Consider the following 22,747-nt stretch of genomic DNA (forward strand, 5'->3'; position numbering starts at 1 on the left):
TATTTTTTACTCAAAAGTTGACATCTTAGCCAGAACTGCAAAACTACCTTGAGTGGCATGCTGCACCCTGATGAAATTTAACTCAGATAGCCAGAGGCTGACTTTGGCTGTCTGTCTGCTATGTGACTGCATAATTATTTCAAGTTCCTCTAAATATAAATGGAGTATTTTAAGTTGTTTGCTTTATAACTATACTTAGGCTTGAAGGAAAGAGAGAAAAGACTAGTTCATAGAACTGTAGGAAGGAGAATATCATTGCTAAAGTAGCCTCATGTAAGTGTTCAGTTTTGTCCTGGCCACTGGATAGAACTGACAGGACCACTCAGGCTTTGCTTCAGCAGCCAAGTATGAAAAAGCAGAAGCAGAAAGGAAATGGAATGATTATGTAAGTTCTCTAATCATTACAGTTATTGCAACTCTAATGTTTTTCCCCTTGTTAGAAATAACTGTGTAAGACTCTTTACCAGTGATTGCCTTCAGGCAAAGTGCCCTTTATTCCAGCTTAGTGACTGCTGACAAATGAGAACAGCAACATCAACACCAAACTTAGGAGCTTTTTATACAATAGTTATACTCATATACCAGCCACTTTACATGAAAAAACAACTAAGCTTTGATCTTTCCAACATATCCCCTAACCTTAGAGTCTAGAATTAGTGTTCTGAAGACATATTTATGCAACTGCCCAATCAACAACCTACATAAACCCTTCAGAAAAGCAAACTAGTGCATGCACAAGAGCAATCACTACAGTTGAAGCGGAGCCATCTACCACTAGCTGCATGTGCCGTAGAAAGACCACAGGGAAAGACTACAGTTCTATAGCAGAGGATTGTAGTCTTCCACATGTATCTTCCAGACAAAGCTGCTTCTTTGCCACGCCTTCACGAATACATGGTCAGCTGCAGCCAGTCTTCAAGGGTCACTTTGATACGCCCGCTTCCATCTCGGTCCAGAGACTTGAAGGCCCGGAACATGCTGTCCAGCCGCACCAGGCAGCTAATGAAGCTGTTGAAATCCATGCTGCCGTCCTCGGCGGCGTATCTGCGCACAATCACCCGGCACAGCTGCTCGTTCAGGTGGAACCCCGCAGCCTTCAAAGCATTTGGCAGCTGAGCTCTCCCGACAGTACCTGACTGATCAGTATCGTACTGCTTGTACACACATTGCCACTTCTTGATGTTGTTCCACAGATACTTGAACTCTTCAAAGCCCAGTCTGCTGTTTGCATCGCAGTCCATGACGGCGACCATGCTACGGCAGGTGTCTAAGCTGAAGCCATCCGTCTTCAAGTCTTGGTGTCTGGAAAGGACTTTGTTCAGGATGTCCCTTAGCTCTGTCGCACACACTTCCATATCATCTCCAGCCAGGTGGGCAAACAGGCGCCGAAACTGTCTGATCTCATCACTCTCCTGAGCTTCTACATTTGTAAAATGATTGCGAGGAGGCGGAGGTGGCTCTGGATTATACTGAGCTGCTGCTTCACTTATAAGGTTGACAAGACCTCCAACAAGTCCTCCAATATTCCCTCCACCTCCACCTCCTGTTAGGAGACCTCCAAGCCCACGTGCAAGGCTCCCTCCACGACTACTACCACTTCCTCCGCTCAGCAAAGCTTTAGCAAGGAACATGGTGAAGATTTTTTGAAGAGAGTTCCTCAGAGATCCAGTGCTTCTGTAGCTCTCTGAAGCTGTTTTGTGTCTGACTTGGGCGTGGGCAAAACACAACTTATCTGCATGCTTAGGCTTCACCATGTCTGTGCATGTCTCTGGCTGCCAGAGTTAAGTCTCACTAGTTTCTGTCAGGTGTTGATACGCCTTTATTTCTCTTCTTCTTTGCATAGTTATGTTTATGTGATTTGAGGAACCATTTTAGAGAAAAAAATAATGAGGCTGAAAGCCACAAAGCAGAAGTTTCAGAATGCCTGTGCTCATACCTGAAGCAATTGGGAAACGGCCTTGTTACATGAGCGTGACTCTTCCTCAGTTGTGCTGATCTCCTTAAAGGTGAATGCAGCCTTGCACTTGTTTGTTTTTACAGTCTTTTATTCCCTTAAATTTTTAGTGAATTGAGCATTACTTCACTAGTTCTATTCACTGATGTTGTGCCTTATAAAGAAAGTGAAAGGAGTCCTGATTGCCCTTAATTACTATGGTTGCCACAGCACATTTCTGATGTATGTACTGTGCTTCAGGACTCAGTGCCTCAGGAGCCAATGGTCCAAGATGGGGAGCCAGGAATGACAAAAGCAAGAGTACCTAGCTCTGCTACAGCTTCAAGGCATTCAGCAGTTCAGGAAATACATCTGACTCTTTCCCTATTTTAGAGCCTGTAAAAAACTTTTTATCTGGAAAAATCCTGAAACAGTTTTAAACAGCATAGACCGTGGCCTCCCAAGGACAGGTGTATTGCTAACTGATCAGGAAGAGTGATGGTGTGTTGGGAAAGCTCTTACGGTAAGAGGAAACCTCCAGTCCACTTTCCAGACACTTTCAAGACAACAGGCTGTGTGCACTGTAGCACATGTGGAGGCCTAGAAGGAAGATGAATTCTATCTCTGTTCTAGTCACTGATGCTTCTGGTATAGTCAGAAATGCAGCCATTTTTATCATCCTCAGAGAGAAGTAGAAAATTGGAGAGATTAGCACTGACTAGGGGGAAACACCAGTGTTCTAGTTAACACTCCAGTTAGCTTCACTCTGCCTTAAATTATCTACTTAATTACAGCAGCTAACTAAGCTATCAAAATGTACATAAGATCAAAATCTGTGGTAGGCAAAATATTCAGCTATTACCAGCATAAAGATTATTGTCTGATACTGCTGCAGCAACTTGGTCCAAGGGATGGCTGCCATCTCACAAGGCAGAAACTGATAAATGTTTTTCCATCGAAACTTATGAACGAAACTGTAAGATTCACCTACTTTGCTTACAGAAACTGCTAACCAAGAATCATTTACTATGCTGGACATAATGAATTATAATAAATACCATTTTGGGATGTGATTTCTAACAAAATATTGTCAGAAAGTCAGTTAACCAACTACTCACCCTGTCAAAAAGTAGAAACAGCTCTCTGAGGACATCTGAAATAGGCAGCTTCAAGTACTCGGCAAACTCCTCAATTCCAATTCTTCCCCCTTTGGAAGCACTTGCAATAGCAGCAAAAGTATCCAACTGCTCTCTGATATGATTCCATTTTAGGCTATGCAAACATGAGGGAGAGGAGATATTTCTATACAGCAGTTCTCGGACACATGGAATTTCAGTAGGCGTTATTACAGTGTTCAAAGATGAAAACTGCCAAACAGGGCATGTGGGTACAGCATTTCTAATGCTTTACTTCAGACCAGATATTTTACTTTAAATCAGCAATTAAGGACTGCTCTCCTCTGGTTATTAATATCAAAAGCAGGCAGTTCTATGCTTGGGTATGTCAAACTTCCATAGAGTAACTTCCCAAACCTAGAACTGTCTGTCCAGTTACTAGGCTACTCCAGCAGAGAGCTTTTTATTACCATAAACTCAGGTGTAACAATATTTTGCTGCATCATGCATTAGGGTAAGTATTTCCTTGACAGAGGGAGCAGGTCTCAGCTCTATTAGCAAACTCTCTACCCAAACAGCAGTACTGCTAGAGCCTCAGAAGTGTCTGATCTCTGCAGAAACACACCATTGCACCTCTGTAAGAATAATTAGGATTGCCAGGTAACTATTCCAGATGGAGTTCTATAAATGGATATACAGCACATAAATAATAAGTCAAGATTTAGTACACACATCCAGATTTCACCACAGCCATGCCAGGTTATTTGATGGAGTTACTGTATAATTGCATGGCTCAGTCCTCAAATTCCACTGTATCCAGACAGAAAAAGCTGACATCACTACTGACACATGGCTACACAGTAAACCTAAGAACAGTCAGCTGAAGTTTCAGGCTGGAAATTAGGTTTTTTACTTCCTGCCACAAGCTGCCAGTGCCTCACCACTAAAGCAATTTAAATTTGCACCAAGATTACCATCAAGTCCTTAAAATAGGTGCTGCTCTACTTCTTTCACCCTTTGGTGAGATAAGTTCATAAAAGATTAGAACAATCTTTCCTCCTGCAACACTGGTGACAAAAATTACTTGGGATTACTCCTTACTGGGATTTTCCTCATCTCTGATTTCCTTATACTTTATGTAATTTTTATGCATAAATACACTGTATTATACAAGGCCAAGTCTGTTTTCTGGTTATTTAACCTTTGGCAGATGGCCATCAACACCTGCAGCACTTTAGTAATTACCCTACCAACAGGTAAAACTTCCCTTACTTGAGTTTCTTGCTAATTTTGGTGAACTCCACCAGCCCAGCTTCCATGGGTAAAGTCAACTGCCCTGCTGAAATCATCAGTCTGCAATCTTCAAAAGTGTGATCAGTGACTGGCACATTCAAAGCACTGAAATAAAATTAAGGAAAAAGCAAAATCAATTTCTTATATGAAAATTACTTTTTGTTGACTGTTTCTCTTCTCTGATATGTGAAACGAATGGTAATTCACTCTTGCCCTGCTGCAAGTAGGACAAAGCAATACACACCATTTTGTGAAACCACACAATTAAACTACATTATGGCAGCATCACAAGGTTTTAACATTTACCATCTTGTAAATGCAGCCCAGTTATGCTGGAGAACAAACCACCACCCACTTAGCCTTGCCAAGCAAGAAGAGATCAGTTTATTCCAGTTTTCTATGAACTGAACATACTATATTCCAGTGTAAGACAACCTTCTTTATGCTCTATGTCAAAACAATCAGGGTAATCTAGTATAGGAGTTTGACACCTCTTAGTGAAAATCTAGAGCAATTCCTATATATAATACCTGGGACTTCACTAAATTGTATTTTATGGCTAGGCTATATGTGGAATTGCTGGATATAAAAGAACAGTTATCAAAGGTTTTATTGATGATTGATTACTTACTTTGCCATGGTTTGTCGGACTCTGTTAGCAAAAAGTATTGGATCATTCTTTTCTTCCTCAGTAGGAACATGAACAGGCAGAAACTGAAAGGGATGAGTTATCCAATCAATTCAACAGTTACCACGTCATTAGGAACATGAGCAACTTCTTATTTTTGTTTGAGTTGGGAAAAACAGGAGAAAAACATCAGCCATGCAATGAAGGGACTGGGCGCTAGAGGTCTCAGCCGCTTTAGAAACTGCTCTGGCTCTTCTGCCCTCCCCACACAAGTAAGATTTACTGCAAAACTACCTCTTAAGGATTGGTAGAAGCTTCTTTAATATGAAAAATCAACCCCCCAATGAAGGAAAGTATAATAAATGCATAATTAGTTAGAAGATTAAATGCTGCACTGGTAAGAATGTGAGTTTGAAATACTGCACACTTCTTTTCAAAGATACTTTATAAGTGATGTTACATATTGGACTAGTGTATGTAAGAGTTTTAATGTTTTTAAATACGCACTGCAGTCCTACCTTGAACCTGTTAACTGTATCTGTCAGCATGTGACTGCTAAGTTTCCTGTACATTTTCCTCCATGATAAAAACATTAAGGAATCATAGTTCTGAGTTGTAAGTAGCATACTAACTGGATACAATACTGTAAAATTTTGGAACTCCCAAACAGAAGGTAAAAAATCCCAACAACCCCCTCTCCTCCCACACCGAGGAAATACCCCAGATATCTAAATGGCAACATGTTTACTACTGAGGATTTATTCAATATTAATATGTAAGAAGCTGGAAGTACCTTTTCACTAAAATAGCCTCTAGATGAACAATTGTGGCATGAACCAGCATCTGTTTGCAAAGTAGTGTGTGTGGAGGAGTGCTTTGCTCTTTCTACTTCAGTCTACGGTATTTGCTCACAGCCCTGTTTACTGTGCCTTTTCTCAGCTATGGTTATCATTTATCTGAGTTCTGCTGCTCTGCAACCTCCCCTTATTTCCTAGAATACAACAATTTCAAAATAAGCTGCTGCTCATGGTTCATTGGAAGACAGTTGATAATTATGTGTCAGTATGTTGCTTTAGTTATACTGCAGTTGCTGGTGGATGCATTATTATAGTGATAACTGTCCCATATAAGCACAGTTCATCCTGAACAGTCTTTTAAAGTTTGTTTTTAAGGAATGCTTTCTCTTCATGACTAAAACCAGTGAGTTTATGGAATTGGTTATCTGTCAAATAACCATAACAATTTTATGCTTATAATTAAAAGTTGTCTCCCCTGTAAGGACAGGGGGAGTCCAGCTGTTCATAGGAATATTTGAGATTTCATTCCTTCTGCAAGCAGTTGCCAGCTTTGTTCAAGGTCTGAAATAGGGTCCTGGTTATTCCAACTCCCCTTCAGAAGTCACGTAACTCTTAAACTGAGAAAGCACAGGCACACAGTACAGACACAGAAAACTCTGTTGTCACTGGGTGAGATGAAGTCGTAACTCCAGGTTTATCTATGCAAACATGGTTATGGTCTTGAAAGTGGTCATTACTTCACTTGTAGCTGAGGTCTTGTTCACAGAGCAAAGTAAATTCCTGGCAGCTTAAACACCACCTTCATCCCCTTCAAAAAACCCCCCTACAATTACTCATAAAACCTGTTTGCCAGAAACAACAGCTAAGGAGCAAGAATTTGGTTTCTTGACCTCCTGCACTGGCAGCATGATCTCATACCCTCAGCTGCTTATCTGCAAGTACACCTTCCCAGTCAAATTTAATCCTGTAAGAAAAATTCTTCTCACCTCTTTCAGCAGCAAAAATATTTCTCTGATCTGCTTGTGACCTAGTCTGTCTTCTTACAGAATTTGCCAAACGCTGTATCTTTTGCAGCCCTAAAACTCACTGCCAGGTTCAGTTTCATGTTCAATATCCCAGTGTGTTAGAGCTGGACTGGACACGGACTTACAGCCCTGGAGCCCATCACTGCTTCTGCACAGTGGGTAGAGACAGTGCAAGACTGATGGGAGTGGAGAGGCTACTTGCTCACAGGATGGGACAGCAACAGAATGTCCACTTCTAAGAGGAGTAGTTGGATTCCCTCCTTCCCCAAGAAAACCTGCCCCTTCTCTTTTTAGAAACTGAAAGGCTTTAGCACTGAAGCTAAGAAATTAGTTTCATTTTGAGGACACATGCTGCTGTGAAAACTGCAAATTTTTTCGTGTTTCAGTTTCATCTCTTGGAACATGAACTTTATTTTCTAACAGAGAAGTCTGAGTTCAGCTCTGAGGTAGGGGAAAACGAAGCTCTTCCTTCTACTGGAAGGGCTACATTAACTGTTTCTTGCTCCCACGTATATAAATCATATAGCTATGCCCTTCTGAAGAAAATTATTAGGAGAAATATCTCTTGATTACACCTTCTACAAATATGTGTCTAATGCATGCGCTATACAGTAACAGGATGCTCCCTTAAAATGAATTTCATTGTTCCACAACACAGACTACGTTGCCAATTGTTAGCAGTAACAACACTTGCTTGTATTCACAAAGCTTTGGACAAGTTTGCTACATTCTATGTTTTGCAAATAAACAGCAAAACGTGTCATTTTCTCCCCTTCCTCAGGTTCCTAAACCAACTTAGTCCACACTGACAATCCTTTGTTGTCTGGTAAGGAATGTGTTTTGAACGCTGCCTCTTTGACAGGGAGCAGTTAAGAGTGTGGGTGCTCACATTAAGAAGTGTGGATGTTGTTTCAGTTGTCCTTCATCTGTCTCTGTGCTGTGCAGTGGATTTTAATGAGCACGGGAACTGGTTCCTTATATGAGGCTTAGCACAAGTACTTGAATGAACTCTTAGTTGTAGAAATCTATGAGAGTCCAGTGTGGCAAGATGGTGAGGAAGAGAAGGTTCCTTTAAGGAATCAGAGAAATGGGGAGGTGGGAAAAAGATGATGTTATGTTACCTTTAACAGAATGTATTCTAATTCTTAGATTTAACATCTGTAGAATTCATGTGGTGATAATTAACAGTCATTCTATAATGCTTTAAGAATAAAGACATTTCTTACAGCTGTCTTTTAGAAACTCATCAGAATGATACATACATGTGGACAACAAATTAAATCTATTACTCACTGTGATTCTTGTTCTTGTTTCTGAGACATTTGTTTATTGTTCACTAAAAGTGACTAATAATGTGAATAATGCATTTATATTAAAGCAGAAATTCCCTGGTTGCTGAATCTTAGTACAAAAATATTTCCAATTCTTACCTCAACTTCTACTCTTGTGATGATCTGACACAGTGTCATTATGCACAGCTCTTTACTGCAGGCAAAGAGGAAGAAAAATAAGTTTTACTTATTTAAAACAAAAGTATTTCCATGTCAGTAGATGAAATTTTTTAAAGCACAAAAAACCAAAGCCAATATTAGGCAAGGTTTTTAAGTACCTTGCAGTGAAGTTCCCCAAAAAGTTGCTTTTCACATTTTTTTCTACAGGGCTTCTGCATATAGCTGCTGCTTGCTCACAGGCAACTTGTCTGCTCTCATGCACATTAACAATTCTGTACAGCTCTTTGTCCACTAAAATGTCTCCCTCTCTTTGAAGAGGTCCATGGATACTGGATTTTAAACTTTAAGAGCTTTGATTCTGAGAAGTAGCTTTACTTTATCTGTTATTCTCTCAGCTACAAAATAGGACCAGTAATTTCCTTATGCAGAACTGGATTTGTTAGTATTTGCTAGTCATTTTGCAAATTACAGTAGCATTTACTTAGATGTGTTAATGAAGTGTCAGTATGGTCAGGACCATCAGCGCTTTTTAAAAAAGTCACAAATTTTATGATCAACAGATAAGCTAGGGGGAGGAAGAAACTGCTAAAGAGGTTAAGCACAGTCACTTCTACTTCTGACTTGTTCTTTTCGCCATAATTTTTAAGCAGCAATGCACATTGATCTTTATATCAGGTATATTATAGTAGAAAACCTTCAGGCAGTCTTTCTTGGTCTTGTTTTGGACAAAATAAAAAAGGAAAGGGAAAAGGCAAGAGAACCTATGGGATCCTGTCTATCTTCTGCACAAGTCCACTCTTAATGCTTGATTTTCTAACACATAACATTAGGTACTCCTCCCAGCAAGGCACAAAAGTAAGACAGAAGCAGTAAGTAAAAGCAGAAACTGTGTCAGGAGGTTTCCGAGAAGGAGACTGGTACTGTCCCGTCCTGGCCACAATGTCCCGGAAGGTTTACAAAGAGTGAGACAGTTCTGCATTTTGTGATCTGCATGTTTGTGCAGGGTATATTCTCCTGGTTCCAGTTAGTTCTGTTAAGAATCTCTAGATTCTTCTCCATCCATCCCTTCTCTCCTCATGATTTTGCTAAGCAGTTCCTTTCACCTGCTCACAGGTTTTGATTTAAGCCTTCACCATCCAGCCACCAGGCTTAGAGCTTTTCTCCATTCTGAGTGAATGGGCAGCCTCCTCCCTCCCATGGGAATACCTCTGATTTCATTTCTTTCTTTGCCAATTCCTATCCATCTATCATAACTGAAGATATAGCTCTATTTTAATATTCCAGTATAAATCCTCCATAGAGGAAATCTGTAGTATGTACTGAATTTGCAATGTTCCTTAGTCCCAGTATGCTGATAAATGTAACAGCAGTAGTACTAACAGCAAAAAATCTTGGGAAACTGAAATGGACATTTTCATCATGTCCACTGTCTAAGTGTGCAGATGTTAGGATTTTATATATATATTTATAATGATAGTTTAGAAGGTGCTTATGATCTGCTCCACTAGTCCAGATGTTTCAAAATTAGCTACCTTATAAATGTTAGTAAATTGGAACTACTGTACTTAGGTACACTACATATTCCACATGAAAATGTGGTATATGGATTCTGAATGTGCACATTTTAATGAATGTTTGAAAAGTATTTTCCTGACGTATTTTCAGTGCAGTTGTGAAGGCTTTTTAATACTTTTCTTTCCTCTGGTCTAGTGCAATGTACGAACAGGAGGGGGAAAAAAAAAAAAAAGAGTGGCAGAACTGGAAATAATACTTTCCTTTGCTAACCCTTTCTCTAGCCATTCAGATATGAAATCTACTGCATGACAGCATTATCCCCAGGTATTTCCCTCTCATAAAAACACATCTAGAAGAACATGTGTCTTGGCTTAGTGGAATCTGTTTGGCAGACTGTTTAGCAACAGGGGAAAAATTTCTGTATGTAATTTTCAGTAGGATTAAGAAACTTACAATGAATAGCCCTGCCATGTCCAGGTTACAGTATCCTAAGGAAAAAATAAAACACAGAAATGTATGACAAAACCAGATGAAAGTTAGCGAGCAGATAAGTTACAATGTAAAACAGGCACAAGTTCAGTAAAAGTGGATGATGTTTTTATAGTCCTGTAGTGAAAATAAATAAAGGTGTTAAGGCAGATAGGATTCCTTGCCTTAAAAATTTGGAAGTAAGCATGGCAGACTTTTATAAACAATTGGGAATAACATTTATAGTTAGTTAGATATTGTAAATCATTCACTCTGATCTAAACAACAGAAGTAGGGAAAAGAAAAATTAGTAAGACTTTTTCAGTGAGCCTTACCCATCCCTTTAGAGAGGCATTCCCATAAATATGTCTCATTTACTTCCTAAGGACATTTCTGCATAATTTATCCTGCTTTTTCTTTGATTTTTTTTTTTAATTTTTTTTTCTCACTCTGTATTTATTACTTCTTATACATTATTTTTACAGTGTGTACTGGCAGATCCTTAAATCTTATTAGTGAAATGCGATACCAATCCCCTTGAGTGGTTAATTTTTGAAATTCATTTGTAAAAGGATTATACAAAGGAGTCTTTGCAAATAACAACAATAGCAACCATATTTTTAATCCTAACAAAACATTAGGAAGTGAAAGTTTGGTCTTTCCTGGATTTGTTGAATGACCAGATAATTTAAAAAAAGTTGAAAAGGTCCCAGCCTTACACGTGGAGTAAAGTGGAGCCGCACCAGGAATGCTGCATGAAAAGAACATCTGCAAAGCTGCCCTCCTGAGGAGGGGTGTTGGATGTACTGCATGGCTCAGCTTTGCCTGTGTTCAGAAACTCTGCAAGTCCCTTTGCAGTAAGACTGTCTTGAGGTTAACCAAAAATGATGACTAACAGGGAAGTTGGGTCCATTTCAGACTTCAAAGTACAGGCTCCATGGCACTGCAGGAAGTTTCCAACTTCCGCTGCAATACTTTCCTGTCTCCCCTCTTTAGCCAAGAAGTCCAGCAGTAATTTTTTCACTGTCAGAATAGCAACTACACCACGGTAACACTTGGGAAGCTTGGCTGCTTCCAGGAGCTCTTCAATGCTAAAGCTCAGGACAATATACTCTTCAGTGACAATGCAAAGTATTTATTGTGGGTACCACTTAAGTCAGACTTTTGCCTTCTGTATTATTTGTGAGTCAGAGAAGAATGTTCTGCTTACCAGTTTGTTGGGGTATCGGAGTAACACAGGTTGGACAGGGACTTGTGGAACAAAGGCGCCTGCAGCCACAAATTAGAACTGATTGTTACAACTAAGCTTAATACAGCAATTGGGAGCTTTAAGTGATTTATTTCAGACATGGTACCTGGAAGGAGACATTTTTAAAAATGCAAGGAGAATGAGAAGTGCTCTTCTTCAGTTTTTTGTTTGTTATTCAGTCTGGGTTTTATGTATATTGTAGGTTGGGTTTTTGGTTTTTTATTTTAGATCAGCAGCACAACTAGCAAGATGTCACAACAGAAGAGGGTTTGGCTCCATTTCAAGGAGAAAGCTGCCTAAGATTCCTGGACTGTTGAAATTCATTTTCTGTGCATTATCTCCCCACTGATAGGCATTAATTTCAAAGGATGAGATGCTCACAGGGCTGTTGAGCATTTCCTGATTCACTCTGTGTTCTGATCATCACAAGTGATATGGATCTGAGCATGTAGTAGTGGTTTTGTAACTTTTCTACCCAAGATACTGTAAAACAGTTAAAGTCATGTTGTTCTCCTTTCTTAACTGAAGGACAGCACAACAATCTAATGATCAGCCATGCAATGAATTATGCTTCTGTGTGAAAAATGATTTGTTGTCCTGGCTTCCTAAGCACTATGCAAAGACATTTCGTAACTTGGTTTCTAAGTCTTGCATGGCATAATTTAGAGGAATCTAAGACAGCCCAACTGTTAGCTGAGATAAAAGAACATCATGTGAGTAAGTTCATACATTCATCTCATAATAATCACTGTTGAGTTTCTGAGTAAATAAATTAGATGAAAACTGTACCCAGAAAATCCCCCAACTAACCAACCATATACATCGTAGATATTTTGCATCCAACACAATAGCACAAGCCAGAGAAGTAAGCTGACTAATATAAAAGAGTGGGTTTAGTGCCACTGAAACTTTAATAATGTAAGTGATGACTACAGCGCTGTTGTGGATGATGTACCTTCACAAGTACAGTCCTTACTACAACTATCAAATTAACATCACATATTATTTTCCAACAACAATGGGACAAAATCTCTCACCTTGTTTAAATGTGATCAGGCAAGATCGGTTTGTGCAGGTGCCTTCTGGGAAAATCAGTATCTTGGATTTAAAGAGAGAGAAATATATATACACACACATATATTTCATAAAAGGATTATACTCTAGTATCTGTTATGCACAAGCTGACATTATGCAAGCTCTGTGACCTGCTGTACTGTATTACAAGAATATCATTACCGTTTCTGAAGGAAACAAACATATTAATGAAGGATGCTCACAATATTATTAACCTGGTCCATCTTGATTTGGAAACCAATGCTTTCTAAGAAAAGAGCTCTGGGGAAAGGCCTTTATCAGTTCAGAAATATGATACAAAAATGTTTCACTTGTAATTTTATTGTTGGTAATAATAAAATTGTTCCTCTGACAGCAGTTCCTTACTGAGCTGCTGGGTGTATAAATATAAGAGCCTGGGCTGAAAGGAAGTGCATGAGGTACTTGGGCATTTACAGGCGGAGCTCCTATCAGTGAGATGCCAGCTGTGATGAGATCACAGCTTGATTAGCAGAGCAAAAGGCAGAGAAGGCATGTGCTGTGAGGCAGAGCTCTGAAGGCATTTACACACCACAGCAGCCTCTGAACGTCAGTGACTCAGACACACCAACACCCAGAAGGTTTCTGAATTCGTGTCTGACAGTACATTAAGTGTCTGTACACTGCAATGTGACACACTGAATCCAGCCCCTTATGGAATACAAGAAAGCTCTGTATTTCTCATATCACTACACCATCATAAGCAGCATTCTAAAAACACCCCAGCACAAAATATGGTCTGGATCAAGTGTTAAAGGTGTGTGCTCCCACTTCAGTCTGAATGAAGGGTCAAGGCTAGCTGCCAAAGAGGCCTCAGTAGGTCACACCCAAGGGACAGGGACTGTTCAAGGGTATTACAGAAGCAGCTGCACACAGCAAGTTACAGCCAGACCGCCCCTACATATCCTGTAATCGGAAAGTGTGGCCAGGGCACAGGACTAGGAATCACCCAGTGACACCCTCAGCTGTACTGCTGACTCAGTCTTGAGATTCCCAGATTACTTGACTCATAATCTATTTATGCCACAATACATATCTAGGTTTCATCCCAAGTGCAGCAGTGGTGCAGGAGCCCATTTCCCTTTCCTGCCCATGCTGCTTTTAGCAGAGATAAGGTCTACCAGGGCATTCACCCATAACAATCCAGCAAATCATAAGCATCAGTGTAGTCTGTAAACCCAGTATTAAAAAAAATTGGCATGTGCATGTTAAACTGACAAATTTTAAAAAATAATGGAGGCTCTAATATTATTTACAGCAGCTTACAAAAATGCACTTATGAGTCAAATTAAAGTGGCCTAAATGTTAAAAAAGCTTTTAGTAATGTACTTACGAAGTAAAAATGTACGATGTGTAAATAATGCCATTACAAAAAAATGGCAAGTGTTTGTCTTCCCTGCTTGAATGGTCTCTGTTTCTAGAGGCTGTTCAGAAAGTAGAGCAGTAAACAGCAGGTCTAACTGTCACAGAGGTACCTGCTACTGAAGTCCAGTATCTTCACTTGCCACTTAATTTTCCTCAAAAGCCACTCAGTGGACCAAAAGTGAAAGAAAAGTTAACTTTTCTAGTCGTTTAGGGGGTATCCAACTATGACTAAAGAGACCTTGTAACTCCAGCTACTCAACCAGTCACTTACTGTTTTTAAGTAAACTAACCCCCAAGAAAACAAGTCAAGAAGTAATTCAAAACACAAAGCATGAGTTTATACACTAATCTGCACAGAAGATGTTTGGAGAAAGGTCGTGTATCACTGACTGGATTTGTCCAGCACCATGGCAATGACATCGTATTTGTAGTATGTGAAGGCAGTGTGAGACCAGAGTCAATGCACCAAGAAGAAAGCAGAAAGGCCCTGCCAAAAGAGATGTCAGTAGCTGCACAACTACTCCCAGCCTTCCTTCTTCCAAAGGATGTGGATTTGCATCCCAGCCCTCTGCTTTTCATATAAGCAGCAGAGCTGCTGCCTCAACACTTTCCTCCCTCCTGATCAGCCCCTGCCCCATTAGCTCTTCCAGATGGAAAGCCATCCACAACCTGGAAGCAGAACAGCAGCTTGCTGCTGAGGAATGACCATGGGAAAGAAACACTGTGAAGAAAATCTTGGCTTTAGTGCATTATTAACCTAAAGAGAGAACCAAGCCTCACCTCAGCTATACTCTTTGTAAGAAATTGATGTGTTGAGCTAAAGTACTGTTTGTACTGGATCTTGGACAATCTGAGTTACCCATCTCATCAACTGCTCATCCCCTACCTGGTGTGAGCACAGCTATATAGTCTAGCTTCAGAATACTGATCCACACATACCAATGAAATTCATCTGCTACACTGAAAACAGCATGTTAAGACTTGAAAAGGAAAAACAGAAAGTCAAGAGCATCTGCATTTGCAACAGGAATTGGTACTGGCTGGATTTTAACTGATCCATTTGTCACAACAAAACTCCTTCTGGGCACCAGACTCTTCCTTTCTTAACCCAGTAATATACCTGAGAGCTGACTTTATTTCTGTACATTTTAAGAATCCTATCCAGCTGGGCACTTGTGATACTGTGATGCACAATGAACAGGGACTAGGAATACATGATAGAAGAGAATTAAGTAGTGTATTTATTACCTGTGGCCACTGGCCTCTTGATAATGCCCGCCTGGTTATCTCAGCAACCGTGTTCTTCCGTGAATCAGGGTCTTGACGAGAAACTGCTACAGGCTGAAGGGAACTTAAAATTGCTGTGAAACAGATTTAAAAAAAATTGTCTTATACTAGTGCTTAGAAAACACGTGGGTTGAAGGCTTCCTTGTAGCAAAAACTTATTATTCATATACTAGCAGACAGACTGCACACAAACAACTTTCAAACTAAATTGATAAGAGTGTTATTATTCTCCTCTTTCTGCAAAATGGGAAGTAAGACACAGAAGACATACCCAGCCTGGCAGCTGAGGAGCTTTACAGTAGATATAAGCATGCAAAATTCACCCAACATTCTAATAATATTGCTCTTGTCACTAAGCATTTCCCCACAATTCTATGAAAGTGACCTGACTGTGTCTGCTCAAGCCTAACTCATACAGACTGCACCCAAAATGTAGTTTTAGCCATCCCTTTTCAGTTACAAAGCATGCACAGCTTCTATGTAAATTACAGAAAAAAACCTCCTCATTTAATCAGAAGTCTGCATCAGAATGTGTGGGCCTTTGTGATAGGAAACCTGGCCAAGAATTATCTTCTCTGTCCCAATCCTGTGCTTTTAAGCTAAAATCAATATATTCTCTGTTCATTTCTTTTCTACAAAGACACTTTGCTGTGTTGTCTACTGTATTTATTTCGGGGTTACTGTATGGCCAGCAGAAAGTCTACAGCTGATTCCAGCAATAATGCAAACAGGGATTCTTTTTGTGCCAAAAGGAGGAGAAAATAACAGAAGCATGACTCATCTGATCTTTTCCATTCCCTGCATTTCCTTTTTGAGTAACTCCTCTTTTATTCCTTCCTGGTCTTGCTCCCATTAAAAAAATCCGTAACAGTGCCTGCAAGGTTAATCTTATAAATGTGGTGTTTTCCAGACTACTGTAGTTTGGGTCTGTTTTGAAATAACCTTCACTCACATTTGTGGGCCATACTGTTAAAAGACAGCAGTGGAACAGCTACTGCTGGGAGAATTAAAGAGAAAGCTTCCAGCCTGAGTAGCTGCAAAACATGCTTTCAGTACAAAACAAGTTTAAAATGATATTATATTTCATACCTGAAAAGAAACAGCATAATTTCTAGGCATTTTTACCAATTCAGAAAGGTAATGTGTCATAGGGATTTCACTGGAAATAATTTGTCAGTATCTTTGGAACCTATGGAGGTTAAAAGTCTGCCCTTGAATTACTTCAGGAGGTAAATTTTTTGGCCCCATGTCAAGTTGTTGACTTGTAACTTTTAAATTGTTTTTTATAAATACTTACTGCCAAATACTGGAGTTGACAAATTCTCTGCTCTAGACACTATTGATGGCATTCCAGTTAGGGCACAAATAATGGCATCAAAAAAGCTTGAATGAGGAGCTGCGACAAAGATTGGGGCTTCTGGTAGGCTCGCTACTTTCCCTTTCACTTTAACTTGGAATCCCATCACAAAGTACGCGGTACGAGTCAGGCCGGAGAGGGTTGTCTGGATCATCCTCCTTGGAAACAAAACCACAAAAATATCATCCAGTTTACAGTCAGGATTTATTTTTACTTTAAAAGAAAATCCCCTAACAGATTTCCTAGTTCTAACCAGCACTGGTGTCCCACACAGGGAAGCAATACTACTCACCAGGAGAATGTATGGGTAAAGGGGAAGTGGGGAAGGGGACATCACCTTGTCCTGATGAAAGATAAGGCAATGTACACCACCTTGTGAAACCCTCCTGCCAGGTACACTATTTCTCATGCTGTATTTTATGGCACTGTAGCATAACACTGTTGCGAGGGGAGTAATTTGCAGATTTAGTGTCCTTTCTGTACGAATTTAGGTAACTGATACTGTTCTTTTACTATCAGTTTTAAACAATAAAGATTAAATGACAATGCTGCCTTATTGGAACATTTTCCCACAGTAGGGGACATGTTCCTTTCATGGGACTCTCTGTAACCTTTTGCTCTTAGAATTCACCTCCTGTGTCTCCTCCTCCTCCTGCTGCAGTGCAGTGGCTAGAAGGGAACTTCAGTACTTTGAGGTCAGAAGTGAGCGACTGAAACGCAGAACCCACAGAAGCAGCTGGGGAATACCACTTCAAGGGCAATGCAGCTGAGAGAGCTTTCAAAGCTAATTTTGTCATAGAATCATAGCATAGCAGAAATGACAAAGGTTACACAGGAGCTCAGCCTATGTCATGTTACAAAATACTTGCTTAATGAATTTATTTTCTCAAATATTCCTGTTAGCATTATTACTGAAGTAAGTCCTGGCTTACAGATAGTCTACAAATATTTTAATACAAATTTTTTTTTAGCCTCAAGACAACTGAAAATCTACCTATTTATAAAGCTCCACTATTCTAAAATACACTCATTAAAAAATTGCTTCATATAAATGGGTAAAACTGAGGAATCCTCTTCAATCACAAACAGGAGTGAAAGGAAAAAAAAGGCTTTAGACCCTAGCTTTGTGTTATTAGGAAAAAAAAAAAAAGCTTAGTTTTCACAAATATTCGTCACTTTTTTACCTCCTCCATCCTTCCAGTGGCTGAAATCCTCTTCCAGGCTGACAGGAAGTTGCAATTGATGCGACCAGCCAAGCTAGCAGTAAAATAAATGTGATGCATATGGCACGGAGGGGAAGCAAAATAATCCCCTGGAGCACAGACTGGAAAAACAGAGGTGAAAAATCTTAAGAAATGGCATCAACAGAAATGACACTGCTATCTGTAGCTACTTTACAAGGATTTTAAAGTACTACCATTATTGCTTTGTGATTTAGTAAGGAAAGCTTTAATGACTCCAGTGCTCTTATGGGAAGTCATTCACGGTATTTCATTTTCACTTTTGAGTTCCCATTTCAGGTAGAACTGGAATATCAGAGTATTTAAGTTTTTGACTTGGATGTAGCTAGACACAGAGGGTAAACCAAGTTTTCCAGCTCCAGTCTATATTTGGTCCCGGTCTGCAGCACACAACCAGCTCAGATGAGTCTGCCCAGCTGACACAAATCTCCACTACAGAGCTTTCTATCACTAGCTGTCTATCTAGAAGTCAAGTGGGATCATAAAGATGACTAATTGTACTCTTGCCCTTTCAAATGACAAATCTTATGTTGAGTCACAATATTGCTACAAGTGATCCTCACTACTGCTTCAGGGAGCCGTGCACACACAACACAACTACTTCCCCTAGTTGGGACTTAAGCAAAACCAAGGTTTTAGTTGCCCTAGTTGCAAATAATCCTCAAACATCATCCCCAGCCCTCCCAAAGGAATCTTTAGCTTGCATAGTTTCATGCACAGCTCCAGGAAACAGGTGTATTGGCCCAATGTTGTACCACAGGCAGCTCTGCACAGGGCAAGGCAGGAAGAAATTCTTAATTGCTTTACTCCAGCACATTAGGTTAGAAACTGTATCCTGACGGCTGGCCTTCATGGTGCAACAAGCACTGTGCAGATTGAGCAAGGCCAGGGCTGGGAGGCAGGTGAGCTGTGTGAGCAGGTCAGAGCCCAGCATTCCTGGAAAACCAGTAAAGAGTTCAATTCCCTTTGGCACTAATCCAGCTCAGCTGCCACTCACTGATGAGGATCAATTTGTGTGTAAACCTATGCACAGAACAAAACACACTGCAAAAGAACTGTAATAGTGATTTTTAAAAATTTATTTGAGCTGTTTCTTCAAGTCCCTTGAAACTTATCTGAGAGTGTGTCACTGGTCACAGACTGACAGCTCCACCAGTTCAGGCATACGGGAGAAGTTGCTGAAGGAGAGTTAAGTGAGTTTAACATCTACTTGTGAGCTTACTACGTTTTATACTTTACTGTTTTTAAAGAAAATCTAAAATTGACCAAGTGTTCCTCTCTCAAAATCAACCTTTCTGGTCAGCTCTTTAACAGTGGCCTGTTACTGTACAGAAAAAGCAACGCTTTTTTGGAAGTCAGTTTTACAAAATAATTTGCAACTTCCTTGAGCTGTGATTATTAACATCACAGTGGATTTTAATTTACCTCTTCTCTTTAAGAAGGAACAAGTGTAGTATATTTGAAAATAAGCATCTTAGTGTATACTTCATCCAATCTTTTGACAGAGTCAGTTGCTTCTAATTTTCCTTTCCCTCCTCACCAAATCCCTTCCATCTTCATGTAATGCCCTCCCACCCTCCTCCTGTCAATATTCAGGAGAGGCTCTGCCATCTGGCTCTAAACCCTCTGACACTGACGAGGATTAAGATAAATTTGGGGACTTCAGGACTCGCTTCTGTGTTACCACAGGCACAGTGACAACAGACCAAACATGAGAGTGGATACACAGAGTAAATTAAGGTACGCGTGATAAGCAGGTACACTGTGTTGATGTTTATGTTCTGCAAGCACTGCCATACAACATGTTTCCAGGAGAGATCTGAACACTTAGGTCTGACTAGCTCTTTCTTTTATGTAACAGTTTTGTGTAACTAGCTATGGAATTTTAACCATAACTATGGACAACAGGCAACTGCTCTTGATCACAGAAATGAGCATGACAGGTTTGACCCTAGAGATCTGTTCTTCCCACTCACTCTGGTGCCAGTTGTTGTAAATCTGGAAAAGTCAGGCAGGAAGATAAACCAACAAAGACTCCTTGCTTGTCTCCCAAAATCAGATGTGGGTTTTTTTTTTTCTCGATGTGCATTTTCTTTTACTAGAATCTATAGTCCAGTTCAACATTTCAGCTGCATTCAGTTATCCAAAATGGGCAGCGTAAACATAAATCAGTGTGGTTTGACTTAAAATAATGTTTTTCTTTATGAAAAAAAAATATATATGTAGTGACCTATAATGAAAAATAAAGGATGCACTAGCAAAAGCAAAAGAATTCCTTCTTCAAAACTTTAATAAATTCATTAATCTATTTTAGGCAGATGCACAGGTGGTACTGATTTGCTGATGCAAGCTATTGGCTTCCTAGGTGACTGTAATGAGGCAGAGTTGGTTTCTGCTCCATCAGCAGCAGAGTAGGGTAAGAGGACAGAAAAGAGAAAGGTCAAGATAGACTAGAAAAGGAAAAGTATAGGAGAAAAACATACAGAAGAAAATACAGTTGTAACTACTGAGTAGGATCAAAGCCATTCCAGTTTCTGTACAGTAATCACAAAGATAGAATTATTCTGAGTCATCCAAAGAATTTTTTCCCATGTACTGAATCACCTGTGTACTTTCTGCTAACTGTGTCTGCAATAACTGCATATCCTGTCACTGCAGTAGTCCTGGCAGTCCAGGCCCCGCTCCCATTGCTGACAGACCCTTGATCAATAGATGGGATTATACTTCCACTGATGGCACGAACCTGGAAAGTGGAAAAGCAGGTCTATCAGAAAGCCACAGAATTCCATTAGAAATTCTGTACAGCTGCTGTCAAATTACCCAGGAAGCAGCAGCAGAGCAGGCTGGGGACCGGAATGAAGCCCAACTCCCACTGAAATACTTTGACATCCGAAGATGTGATCAGATGGACTGTCCCCCACAGCAGGACACAGGGCAAGACTGTGTTCCATGAGCATCCAGAGGATGTCAAGGCTCTGCCAGGCAGTCCAGCTGCTTGCTTCCAAGCATGGGGTTTAAAGTACCGCTTTTAGCATGCTGGTTGTGCTATTACATAGTTAACCACTGCAGAAGTCCACTGAACATCTCTTCTGAATAAGCTGGAATCCAGTAATGACTTAACTAGAATTTGTGCTTTGCACTTGCAGGTGCTCTTGCAGGACAGCAAGTGGGCAATCAGGAACAAAAGAACTAAAACTAAGCCCCAGGAAAAATCTCAACAATGAATTGCAGCCAACTTCAATTAAGAGGATGGAAACCAGAAGTATTTGACAACTGTTTTAAAATCTTGTTTCACACATGAAGATGTTTAGTACAGCACAACTGATCATTGCTTTGCACATTAGAAAGAATGACAAAAATCTCATTGGCTTGTAAACTATTAGCAAGGACTGGCAAGAAACTGTAAAATCTTCTCATTCCACTTTTCAGTCTGGATGTTTCTATATTTAAAGCTGAATGAAATGCAAACAGCTACCCTGTCTCAGTTACAAGCTCCATTCATCAGGCACACAGCAGCCTTTACATTCCAGGTCCCCAACATATGTAAATCGTGCTGTGGACTCCCAAAGAGGGTTTTGAAATCATATGTTTGTATTGGTGTATGTTAAAGGAATAATACAGAATGGGGGGACATAACAAGACAATACTTTAACATGCAAGAATGGAGAAACACTACACTTGACATGAATGGAAAGAGAAGGGAAACTTCCCTTTTCTGAAGTCTATAGTAACACTGTCTGGTAAGGCCTTGATTCCCAGCAGGTCTGACTGGCAGTGCTGAGCGAGAGAGGAGCAGAGGTTTACAGGACAAAGCAATCAGTAGGAAGTATCCTAGACCTTATGACCATAGTGGGAAAAGAACAGAACAGAAACCACAATACAAAAAAAGGTTCTCTCTTGTGTGTGTTTTTGCTTTACAACTCTTGTGTGTGTTTTGCTCCTCAGCTCACTAGCACCAGGCCCTGACCCAGATGGGTGCTTTTCATTCCAGGTGCATTACGGAGTTTTGTATGGAATGTATCTTGTATCCAAGCCTTTCTCCTGAAGGAAAAAAGCAGGATATATTATTATGGCTAAAATGGTAACAGTAACTTAAAAATGCAAGCTTTTGTTTTAAATCTTGTGTTAAAAGTTTTGAGTTTGAAGTCAATAAGCGTCTGTTTGTGCGTTGAGCAAGCGTGCAGCTTGTGGACTGTGAAAGGCTGAAGAACTTAATTTCAAAAAACAGTGACTTTTTTATGCTGATCACCCTTTGCATCTTTGACCGTTTACATAACTTCTTCGTGTATCTGCTCTCTGGATTACATCAGGAAGCAACCTATGCCGTACAGGGGAAGGAAATGTTCTCACTAGAAGCCAGTTCCCGGCAAAGCCAGGAGCTGTAGATGTGGAACAGAGTCGGGGCTGCTGCGCTCTCCTGCGGGCGCGGCGCTGGGCACGGGCGGTGCTGGGCAGGCCGGGCCCCGCAGCCCCGGCTGCCGGCGGCACTTTCAAACCTCGATCGCTCACACCACGCTCTGCCCTGCCACGGAGGGCTCGAAAGCGACCAGTGCCCCCCACCCGGCACTGCTGACAGCCCCGCGGAAGCTCGGGGCGCGGCACGTAGCGCCGGTTCAGAGCCGCGCCCGGGCTGTGCCGTGCCCGGGGGTGCCGTGCCCGCCCCGCCGCCGCCCTCCCGTTCGCATCCCAGCCCCGGGCAGCCCGGCCCGGCCCCGGCGGCCTTTCCCGCCCGCGCTCCAGCCTTACCCGCAGCTTGTCGCCGGCGCTGAGGCGGCCCGGGTGCACGAAGGGGTTGGGGACGGTGGGCGGGTTGAAGGAGTGCTGCCTGGGCAGCGGCAGCACCCGCGGCGCCATCGCCGCAGCCATCCCCGGCGGCTGCGCATGAGCCAGCGGCGGGGCCCGGGGCTCAGCGGCTCCGGCCGGCCCTGCCC

At 41.0% G+C, this 22,747-nt stretch overlaps 2 protein-coding genes across 2 annotated transcripts in view; both read right to left on the reverse strand.

The window, feature by feature from the left end:
* Window positions 1–22,730, reverse strand: part of LPCAT2 (lysophosphatidylcholine acyltransferase 2) — a 29,966-nt gene extending 7,236 nt beyond the window's left edge. The window contains exons 1-11 of the mRNA XM_042027489.1: window positions 22,563–22,730; window positions 17,760–17,899; window positions 16,516–16,733; window positions 15,180–15,292; window positions 12,512–12,572; window positions 11,436–11,494; window positions 10,211–10,245; window positions 8,222–8,276; window positions 4,973–5,055; window positions 4,321–4,446; window positions 3,052–3,205 (exon numbers count right to left, since the gene is read on the reverse strand). Of these exons, the coding sequence (XP_041883423.1) occupies window positions 3,052–3,205; window positions 4,321–4,446; window positions 4,973–5,055; window positions 8,222–8,276; window positions 10,211–10,245; window positions 11,436–11,494; window positions 12,512–12,572; window positions 15,180–15,292; window positions 16,516–16,733; window positions 17,760–17,899; window positions 22,563–22,682 (1,164 nt within the window). The 5' untranslated portion in view covers window positions 22,683–22,730. The remainder of the gene's footprint in view (window positions 1–3,051; window positions 3,206–4,320; window positions 4,447–4,972; window positions 5,056–8,221; window positions 8,277–10,210; window positions 10,246–11,435; window positions 11,495–12,511; window positions 12,573–15,179; window positions 15,293–16,515; window positions 16,734–17,759; window positions 17,900–22,562) is intronic.
* CAPNS2 (calpain small subunit 2) lies at window positions 460–2,330 on the reverse strand. The gene has a single exon (XM_042027491.1). The coding sequence runs from the start codon at window positions 1,752–1,754 to the stop codon at window positions 885–887; it is 870 nt and encodes a 289-aa protein (XP_041883425.1). The 5' UTR covers window positions 1,755–2,330; the 3' UTR covers window positions 460–884.
* Window positions 22,731–22,747: the final 17 nt, after the last annotated feature.

The sequence above is a fragment of the Corvus kubaryi genome, unplaced genomic scaffold (assembly GCF_017639235.1).
Source record: "Corvus kubaryi isolate FWS band 111438036 unplaced genomic scaffold, C.kubaryi_AGA036_p1.0 37300, whole genome shotgun sequence".
Taxonomy (NCBI): Eukaryota; Metazoa; Chordata; class Aves; order Passeriformes; family Corvidae; genus Corvus; species Corvus kubaryi.

Coding starts and splice junctions, on each gene's coding strand:
- CAPNS2 (XM_042027491.1), bottom strand. CDS start 1,754: ATGGTGAAGCCTAAGCATGCAGATAAGTTGTGTTTTGCCCACGCCCAA.